Raw genomic sequence first — 9,958 nt, forward strand, 5'->3', positions numbered from 1 at the left:
AATTTGCACTTGTAATTGTTTTTTTTTTGTATTTAAATTTTTTTATAATAATTTAGTAATAAAAATCTAAAAAATTGATAGATGTCTTTTAGTTTTAATATTATTAAAATTTTACGAATTTTCTCAGCGAATAATGTATTGTTATATTAATAAATTAAGTAACAAAGAACCGCAAATAACACAAAAAACATTTAAGAAGAATTTTTTAAATATTTTTTTCATGATCTTTTGATGTATATTTTTTTTAAAATCAGTTTTTAAAGATAGTTATATATTTAACGTTATAAAACTTGTAAACATGTATTCAGGAAGAATATTATAATTCGGACAAAAATAATTATATAAATCGCTTTATTATTCAAAATCAATAGGATAAAATAAAAAATAAACACAATGTAATGTCACATAAAATTTGTATTACAAAAAATAAATTAATTAATATTTTAGTTACAAAAATACATGACTAATTAATAATTAATAATACTCTATAACTAGTGATGATTTTAAAATTTAATTTCATCTGTTTCATGTTTTTTTTTTCTTATGAAATTGATAATATTGTTTCTAAAAAATAATTATTGTAAATTACAAATGTATGAGATTCTACGTTATGATGAATGTAATTAAAAAAAAATTTAATGTGACACAATGTAAAATAATATTTTCAATTATTAGTAATAATATTAGTTGTATCCTATCAGTCCTGCTAATATTATGATATTTTTATTACTTTTTTTTTTTTACCATATGGCTGCTTAAACTCGCATATTGTACTGAAATTATACTTCGAAAAATAAAAAAAAAATACTAATTATAACTTTATACAATTATTAATCCTTAAGATATATACTTACAATTATTTTATTTTATTTATTTGACATATATTGATTTTTTGTTCTTTAATTACTGTGTAAAAATGTCTTTTTGTTATAATTGGAAATAGAGATTCATTCATTTTTTTTTTTTTCGATTATATCTGGCGCAATACTGTACATTATCATTTATTATTTGTTAATTTATTTTTCGTTTATTAGTAAATTTAATTTTGATATTTTTAATTTTCATGTCTATTAATACTACTAAAATTACATAATGTCATGTTCACACATATAAAATCTATAATTATATTTATTTATATTATAAATTATCACTAATTTGAATAAAAAAAATTTTTAAAGTTTGGCAAGCATCGATTGATTTTTACAATATAATAAGAACAAATTACTTAAAAAAAAGTTTAATGTGGTTGCGATAAACTAAAAATACTTTATCTTTATTGATCCCATAAATTTGTCATTTTTACAGCAACCACATTGCCAAATATAAAAATTTGTCATGTAAATACAATACATATTAAAAACGATTCAACGACTCTAATAAAATTGTAACTTTTTTTCTATATACAAGTTTTTTTTTTTTTTTAAATATTACTTTGATTTTGATAATGAATTACAATTTTCAATAAAGTAACATGAATTTGCAAGAGTATTTTAGAATGCTTTTTTTGTTCGTTCTCAATTATTCTACTATTTAAAATTAATTATAATGTTATAATAGTGTAATAATAATAATAATAATAATAATAATAATAATAATAATAATAATAATAATAAGATAATTCTTGTACGATAAAGTGCTTTGTATTAAAAAATAACTAGCCTCTTCTAAATCGAGAGAAAAAAAAGGCAGTCACTGAAAACAGATCTAGTATTGCATAGTTATAGTATTTATAACTATAATTAATATAATATACCTCAACGCTTATCTTTGTACTTAATTTTATGCCGCGTTTGCCGGAACTTTTCTTCATATTGACTCTCAAGTTCTTTTAGTTTTTCTTTCATCTGTAATTCTTGGGTACTAACGATTTCATCTACGTTCTGTTGTACTTGATTTATGGCTTTTTTATAACCATCTTCAATACGTTTACACTCTCCCATTAAAAATTTCTCTTTTTGTTCCGCATACTCCTATAAACAATAAAAAAATTATATGCATACTCTTCAAAATACTTATTTAAAAAAAAAAAAAAAAAAACTAGTTTACCTTATAATTTTGGGCAGTGGTTTTAGCGGACTGATATTTATGTTTTATCGTGTCAATACTATTTTTCATTTCTTTTTCTTTTATCTTCAATCTATTGATTTCGTCAGTGAATTTTACTTCAGCTTCTTTTAATTTATTAATTTCCTCTTGCATTTTAGCTTTATTGTCTTTCATAGCTTGATTTTCTGCCGCCCAAGTAGACATAATTTGTGCCATAGAATTCTTAGCTTCTTCATGATCAAGTTCTTTTTGCCTTAACTGTCCTTGTAAATTTTCAATAGTCAATTTACGGGCCAATAATTCTTGTTTGTACTCGGTAATGTTTTGCTCAATCATCTGAGTTACTATTTGCTCGTGAGCTTTAAAAGAAGTTTGTAATTTTATTTTTTCGGTTAGCATAACTTCTTTCATAGCTTCCAACTCTTTCGTCTTTTCTGCATATTTTAAATTAAGTTCTGACAAAATATTTTTATATCTTTCTTCAATAGTTTTTTCCTTAACGCGATGCTGATCTTCGATCATTCGAAGCTCTTCAGCGACCTTTTGTTCCATCTCCTCGCGTACTGTTTTTATAGACATCTCACGAATCCTCTGAAGATCATTAGTTTCAAAAGTACTACGTGGCGATAAATTTAACTCTGCAGAAACTTGCTTTTGATTTTTAACATATTCTTCAAATTGTTTAGCTTGATTTTTTAATTTTGTAATTAAACTATCTCTTTCTTCTTTTATTTTTCTAAATCTTTGAGCCGTTGAAGTTGAGCTTCTTTTTCTTGAAGCTCAAGCTCTAATTGCTTGACTCGTTGTTCATCCATATCTTCTCTCTGGCCGTCTTTGCTATTATTCAATTGATCAGTGAGCTTTCTCACCAATTCTTTATACTGATTCAATTCTTTTTCCAAGTCATTACGCGTATTCGATAAGCTTTCATGTGACCTACTTATGTTGTTTTCATAATACATTATCTTATTTTTGCAGTCCACCAACTGGTTTTCTAGTTCACTGATCCTCGTCTGATACCCAATCTTATCCTTCATCAGATTCTCACACAAGCTCTTCAAAGTATTATTTTCTAAATTTATTTTAGCTGATACACTTGCTTGATTAGCCTCCTTATTATCATTATTATGCTTAGAATCCGATAGTTGGTGCTCGCGTCTCGATAACTTTACTAATAAATCATTTTTCTCATTAACAATATTACTATATTTTCGTTTTAGCGTTTCATAAGCGATTTCCATCTGGGCAATTTTTATTTTTGCTCCATCCAAATCTTTCTGCAATTCTGACATTTTTTGCTGTTCTTCAACGGCACTCGAAAGCTTTTCTTCTAGACGTTTACAGTCAGATTCTAGCTGGGATATTTTATCTGAGTGTTCAGAGCAATGATCTGGTAACAAGATGCTGATTTGTCGTTCAGGATGAGCATTTCGTAGCTCAGCGAGTGCTTCTTCTTTCGCTCGTTCAATTTCTTCGTGAATTTTTCGCGCATATTCAACTTTCTTTTTCCGTTCATAGCTCAAGTCTTTCTCTAATTCAATTATTTTCTTTTTGTAAGACTCACTTTCATGAGTTAATCGTCGAGTAATTTTAATTTGTGCCTCAAGCTCTAGCTTAACATAATCAATTTCTTGTTTTTGGGATTCTAAACTAGCGTAAGTCTCTCTGAGCGTTTTTATTTCTTGTTTGTGCTCATTGATCAATTGTTCTTTTGTTCCACAAACTTCTATGTACAATTCTTTAACGCGATCAAGCTCTCTTTGTGTTTGCTCTAATTGCACGGTTAATTGCACTATTTCAAGCTGTGCCTCTTGACGGGCACGTTCAACGGCTTTGTCATGAATTTCCAGGTACTCTTTATTGAACTCTCCAATCATTTCTTTCTCTTGCTGCGCCATAGTCTCGTGTTGAATTTTACGAATCGTTTCTTCTTGACTTGCCAAAGTTTCCTCCAACTTTTCTTGCAATTTTGTTTTTTCTTGTATCAATGTCGCATTCTGTTCCCGCACTTCTGTTAAATTTTCTGTCAGCTTTCTAATTTGATTTGTCACTTTTATTGAGCGATCGCTGATGAAAGATTTAAGTTCATGTTCAAGGTCAGTAACACGTTTGGCATAACGTGATGCCTCTTGCTGGCAAGAATCAGCTCGCGCACAAGCCTTTTCGAGTTCTTTGTCTTTTTGTGATAATGTATTTTCCAGTCGTGTTATTTCCTTACGTTTTATTGCTTGACCAGCGATACATCTCTGCAATTCACCCCTTAATTTATTCATTATATCTTCACCTGATTTGTTTCTTGATTTATTATGCAGCTCGCCAAGCTTCATTTGCCTGATAGAATCTGATTCTTCCTCCATTGTTGACGTCAATAGTGAATCATATTGCAAGGCATCACTTTTAGCAACGTCTAATTTATGCTGAAAATTATTTATAAGTAAATTAATATTATTATTTTATCACTAATTAATTTTTTATTTATTGTCACTACCTACAAATGATATTGTAATTAACAATAAAATAAAAAGAAATAATAACCACAATTCAATAAATTGTCACTGCTAATTATCAAATTATTCATGTGATTATTATATTTTTTAGAAAATAGATTTGTGCCCAGCGTTAACATAACAAAATTCTAAATAAAAAATACTTACTTTCAATTCTTGAACTGTTTTGAGCACTTCCTCTTTCTCTTCAGTCAGAATTTTAACACGATTTTGCAACTGCATAATCTCTTGAGCATTATTAGTAGCCATGAGATTACGACATTGAACTTGACTTTCTTCCAAAGCTTTCGATAAACGATTCATTGTGTCACCTTTTTCAACCATTAATGTTTCATGTGCACGTCTTACTTCCGCTAATTTATGCTCCAAACTCACGTACATTGATTCCTAGTAAAAATAATAAATAAACAACAATCATTAATCGATCGAAAATTAAAAGAAATCTATAAAAAACTTGATTAATTGAAAAAAAAAAAAAAAAATTAACAAGTCGCTTCAAACAACAAATATAAACTTGCCGATAAATCTTGAGTATTCGAATCCATTATAGGCAGCTTGTTAACGAAATAATTTACATACTAATGTATAATTAGTCAATACAAACAATCATATAAAATATTAATTAAAAAAAAAAATTAAATAAAGAAATTAATTACCTTCTCATTAAGTTTATCAGTGAGCAAGTCAATTTGTGTTTGCATATTTTTCATTTCAATACTGTGTTTTTCTTGAGCTTGTTTCAAAAATTTCTCATGAGTCCGATCGTTAGCTTGTAAACTTTGTACTCTTTCCAACACTGCTATCTTCTGCTGTAAATCAACAACTGAATTCTTAGCTTGCTTCAATTCATCACTCAGATTTTTATTAGTTTTCTCCAACACGGCTATTTTTTCCTTAAAAGTTTCAATCTGCCCTTGAAGTTGAGCGATTTCGGCTTTAGCGTCAATCAGTGCGTTCTGCGCTTGGTTTCTCGATAAATTGGATCTTTCAATTTCAGACTGAGCTAGTGCAAGTTTCCTTGATAATTGATTCTTTTCTTCCTCTTTTTCCAACTGAAGTTGTTGGACTTCTTCAGTCAGTCGTTCGATTTCGCGCACTCTTACCGAATAAAGTACCTCCAACTGTTCTTTACTATTGTACTCAGCGGTTTTATAAGCATTAGTATCATTGCTGATCGCAGGTCGTCCATTCGGGCTGGTTTTATAACAGTGGTTATAGTGATCCGAACTATCATCGTGGTCACCACTACCAACTTCTTTTATATTTTCTAACGGATTATTATTGTCATAAGTCTCTAAGTATCCATTATTTGAGTATTTAGCGTTCTGCGTATCAAAATGATTCGACGGAGTTTCATAATTAGACGGATAATTGTCCACAAAAGTGTATCCATCATTGATTTGCGCCCGCAAATCATTTGGAAACGTTATTGGACTAGTGAGGCTCGGCGCTCTTGGCAACTCAAACGAGTTTTCTGGTATAGAATTTAGGGAATGATTGTCTCTATTACTAGTACGCGGCGTTCCCATCTGCCCGTACATGTCAAAATCACACTGTATTTCAGAGTTAGATTTACCAGAATAATATGGCGTACTCATAGCATACTTAGCTTTGCCATCAGAGGTGTAGATTCCAAACTCTTTTTGATAATGTGACAGTGTAGGAACTGCCTTGTCGTTATTTATTTGATTTTTTGACCGATTGTTTATTAAACTATTGCTGTTATTTGGGTCTAAATCTCGGGTATCATGAAAATTGCTACTATTTACCGAGCTCACTTCGTCGTCTTCGTCCAAATCTTCAAAGGCGTTTGTCAACAAATCTTTTATCTAAAAAATAAATCAAAGTTAGGTTAAAACTTTTAAAAATATCAAATTTCATGAAGGAAAAAAAAGAATTACAAACAAAAATTTAAGTTAATAAATATAGACAGAGAGAAAAAAAAAGCATGTATCAAGTTACCTCTTCATCACGTCGCTTCAAATCCTCTTGTTCCTCATCCTCCTCTTGTCTATGTATAATGGAGTTTATTTTAATACTATCGGAGCCCTGGAAGAGGCTCATACCAGGAGCTTCCATGCCCCCAACACCCCGATCTTGCATTATTATCACTAATTATCAATTTAATATTAATTTTTTTGGAATCATAACAATTGTTTATGACACCATAACCTAGACGCAACAAGTGGCTTGCCAAATGACTATCGTTATAAGCGTTACAATCAATCCAGCGCCAGCAGATCATCGAGAGAGACGCTTAATACATTTTATCACACAACACTTTAATTATTTATTATTATTTAGGTTACTCTTTAGCCTAACAAGTCTAGGTTTATTAATTATATTAATTATTTATATTGTAATGCTTATGCTCCGTATTCACGATTGCTTGTAAACAATCTTTGAAAAGTCAAATGAGCATTATCTATAGGTATATATCTCCCGTATTGGTAGTAGTGGTAGATAGTGTGGAATAACGGCGTGTTAGTAATGTTGGTTGTTGTTAAAATGAAGGAGCGCGGGAATAAGTGTGGTGGTTATTGTTGACAATCCCAATAAAATTCATTCTGACATAAATTCTTGGCACCACTGTTGAATTTTCTTTTTGTGCTATTTTTCAATAGATGTCGTGACATGTATTAGCGAAGTTCGTTTCATTATTATTACTAATGTAGTCAGTTTATGTTTTAATTGTTGAGGGTCCAAAGTGGCGCGGGCTATTTTTTTTAATAAAATTATTATTATCATTATTTAATTATTTTTCCAGTGTCTGTAAACACTGAGCGCCGATACTGCGTTTATTTATATCTGATTATATCAATATTAACAATATCAAAACATCGACAACTTGTTCTTAAAATTAATCCGCAATTTATTATACCATGAAAGCTTTAGTTCAACGTGTTACAAAAGCGTCGGTCGTAGGTAAATATCTTAATTTGTTAGGTTAGAAAACAGCGCATGCGCCACTGCATATTAAACATTCAAAATTATTATTTATTTATTTGATTAATAAATAAAAAAAAAAAAAAAAACTTTATTATTTTGCAGTCAATGGAGAAGTAATCAGTAGTATTGGTAATGGATTATGTGTACTAATTGGAATAAAAACTGATGATACTATTGCTGATGCCGAGTACATGTAAGACTTTAATTAATATTAATTAATAAACGACAGTTTAATTTTATAATAATAAAGTTAGCCGACGTTTTTAATTTTGTGATTATTGTTAATTTATTAAATTAAAACTGAAAAATATTTTTTTTTTATTTCACGCGTTGTTTTTCAGGTTTTTTACAATTGAAAAATTTTTTTTATTTTTTTATCATTTTTTTAGTAAAAAAAATTCTAAAAATTTTTAGATGTTGGCTAACTTAATATAATACTGAAGTTTGCGGTCAGCTGTCAGTTTTAAAATTTTTTAAAAAAATTAATTACAATAAAAAAATGCTTTACATGTGAAACTTTTTAATTAAAGTAATTTAATTACTACAAAGTTCAAAAAAATTTTTAAATCCGTCAACTTCAGTGGTATAACTTAAAATTCTTACATAGCTTATAAATACTTTAAAAATTTTAGTGCAGAAAAATTACTGAAGATGAGAGTTTTTGATGGAGCTGCTGGCAAAAGATGGGCTTTAAATGTCATGGACAAAGAATTCGAAATCTTATGTGTCAGTCAATTTACTCTTTATCATATTTTGAAAGGAAATAAATTAGATTTTCATCGAGCTATGTCTACTTCAGCTGCTGAGACATTTTATAAAAACTTCTTGGAAGAATTGAAACGAAAATATAAACCTATATTTATTAAAGGTACCTATTTTGTCTAATGATAATTTATAAAATAAGAAAAAAATTACGGGTCTATTTACAAAAATTTTATAAAAAAATTTGTTAAAAAAATAAAAAGTTGAATTTATTATTTTTAATGAAATAAAATATTAGACAACTAAATTAATTAATCTATTAATTTTATTACAGATGGTAAATTCGGAGCTATGATGAACGTTCAGATAGAAAATGACGGGCCAGTTACTTTGGAAATAGAATCTCCAGTTAAAGATAACGTTGAATCTGTACCAGTATAAATTATTGATATTACATGAGTGTGAACTTAGCGGACAACATACAATCGAAAACTTTGACAATCGATATCTCGGCGAAAGAATCTAATTTACAAAAAATAAAAAAATGCAGTTATTTAAAATTTGAATATTTACAACTGCATTTATTTGTATTTTAGAAAAAAATTTTTTTAATAGAAATTTAAAAAATAAAATTTTGACGAGTGCTCAAATCAGCATTTTCTGGCGGAGGAATTCGAAATGAAGTATATGCATCTCTTTTGCACCAATTTAGACCTGCATTTATTTTTTATTTCAAAATTTTTATTATTATATAAATCGAATTATAACAATTAAAAAAAAGACAGCATAAAAATAAAAAAATGCAGGTCTTTCTTTTGTCAAAATCTACACCTGCACTTATTCAAAATTAAATTTTTTTAATTTCCTACCAAGTTATCAATTTTTTACTTATCAGACAATTTTTTATTTTAATATATATTAATTTTACTGGATGTATACATCCATTTATATGTATATATGTGTATATTTACTTTCTAATAACTTATTAATAACATTTTATGCAAGTTTATGTGTTTTATATTTTGCCCCCTTTTTTCATTTCAAAATGCTTCCTTTATCGTTCACTAGTGGCGCTTATGTTCTGACCATAACAGCTTTCGTTGCCATGAACATTCAATTTTGAAATATCTGATGTTGGTATATCTAATATTTTTTCAAATCTTTGAAAGTAAATACTATTTATAAAACATTTTTATTTATTACTCCATACTTATTATACATAATTATTAACAATTGTTTCCTGAAAGGTAATGAAAATATTATTGTAATTACCAACTATTTCTTTTAAAACCTATAACTTCAAATTTCTTTGACTTTTTTTTCTGTAGAACTCTTCATATGACTTTTTCTCTATTAATAAACCAAAAGTGTACAAATTATAAAAATGAAATTTGATATCACTAAAACTTACACGGCAATATTATTACATGCTAAAAGTATTGAAGATGTTGGTGACAACCCTACACAACAGAAAAGCCTTTTTTCAAATCTATGTCAACATTTCGACTTAAAGAAAAATGAAATTGACAAATTCTACACAAATTTGTACTTCGCTTGGAAGAATGACCGAAATGAGTTTAAGACCAAAACAATCAGACAGTTGAAAAACAAGAAAATTTTAACTCATTATTATTATCATCATCATCAAATTTAAAGAAGAAATCTATCAAGACGGACGTCAATATTGATTCAGATATTCCATCGAATTCTAAAGAATGTGAAACTGAAGCCGATGTAGATAATGATGATTCTGA

General features: G+C 28.2%; 2 protein-coding genes across 3 annotated transcripts; one reads left to right on the forward strand and one right to left on the reverse strand.

The window, feature by feature from the left end:
* Nucleotides 1-411: 411 nt before the first annotated feature.
* LOC141527121 (uncharacterized) lies at nt 412-7,019 on the reverse strand. The gene is given in 6 exon segments (XM_074242430.1): nt 412-1,970; nt 2,047-2,777; nt 2,780-4,463; nt 4,701-4,940; nt 5,210-6,382; nt 6,516-7,019. Coding segments are annotated over 6 exon segments (4,185 nt in total). The 5' UTR covers nt 6,657-7,019; the 3' UTR covers nt 412-1,754.
* Nucleotides 7,020-7,229: 210 nt separating this feature from the next.
* On the forward strand, nt 7,230-9,211 carry Dtd (D-aminoacyl-tRNA deacylase). Of its 2 annotated transcripts, XM_074242431.1 has the most exons (4): nt 7,235-7,478; nt 7,605-7,695; nt 8,135-8,370; nt 8,539-9,211. In XM_074242431.1, the coding sequence occupies exons 1-4, from the start codon at nt 7,436-7,438 to the stop codon at nt 8,643-8,645; spliced, it is 477 nt and encodes a 158-aa protein (XP_074098532.1). In that variant the 5' UTR covers nt 7,235-7,435; the 3' UTR covers nt 8,646-9,211. The 2 variants fall into 2 exon arrangements, with proteins under 2 accessions (XP_074098534.1, XP_074098532.1); XM_074242433.1 differs by lacking the exons at nt 8,135-8,370; nt 8,539-9,211 and having other exon boundaries at nt 7,230-7,478; nt 7,605-7,699.
* The last annotated feature ends 747 nt before the right edge of the window (nt 9,212-9,958 follow it).

This window comes from Cotesia typhae, unplaced genomic scaffold (assembly GCF_013202065.1).
Source record: "Cotesia typhae breed Kobodo isofemale line unplaced genomic scaffold, CoteBio_Ctyphae contig_4, whole genome shotgun sequence".
Lineage (NCBI taxonomy): Eukaryota > Metazoa > Arthropoda > Insecta > Hymenoptera > Braconidae > Cotesia > Cotesia typhae.

Excerpts from the sequence above, each read along its gene's own strand:
- Dtd (XM_074242431.1), top strand. The coding sequence starts at position 7,436 with ATGAAAGCTTTAGTTCAACGTGTTACAAAAGCGTCGGTCGTAG. Across the intron at positions 7,479-7,604 it reads TACAAAAGCGTCGGTCGTAG|TCAATGGAGAAGTAATCAGT; the intron begins GTAAATATCTTA and ends ATTATTTTGCAG. Across the intron at positions 7,696-8,134 it reads ATTGCTGATGCCGAGTACAT|TGCAGAAAAATTACTGAAGA; the intron begins GTAAGACTTTAA and ends TAAAAATTTTAG.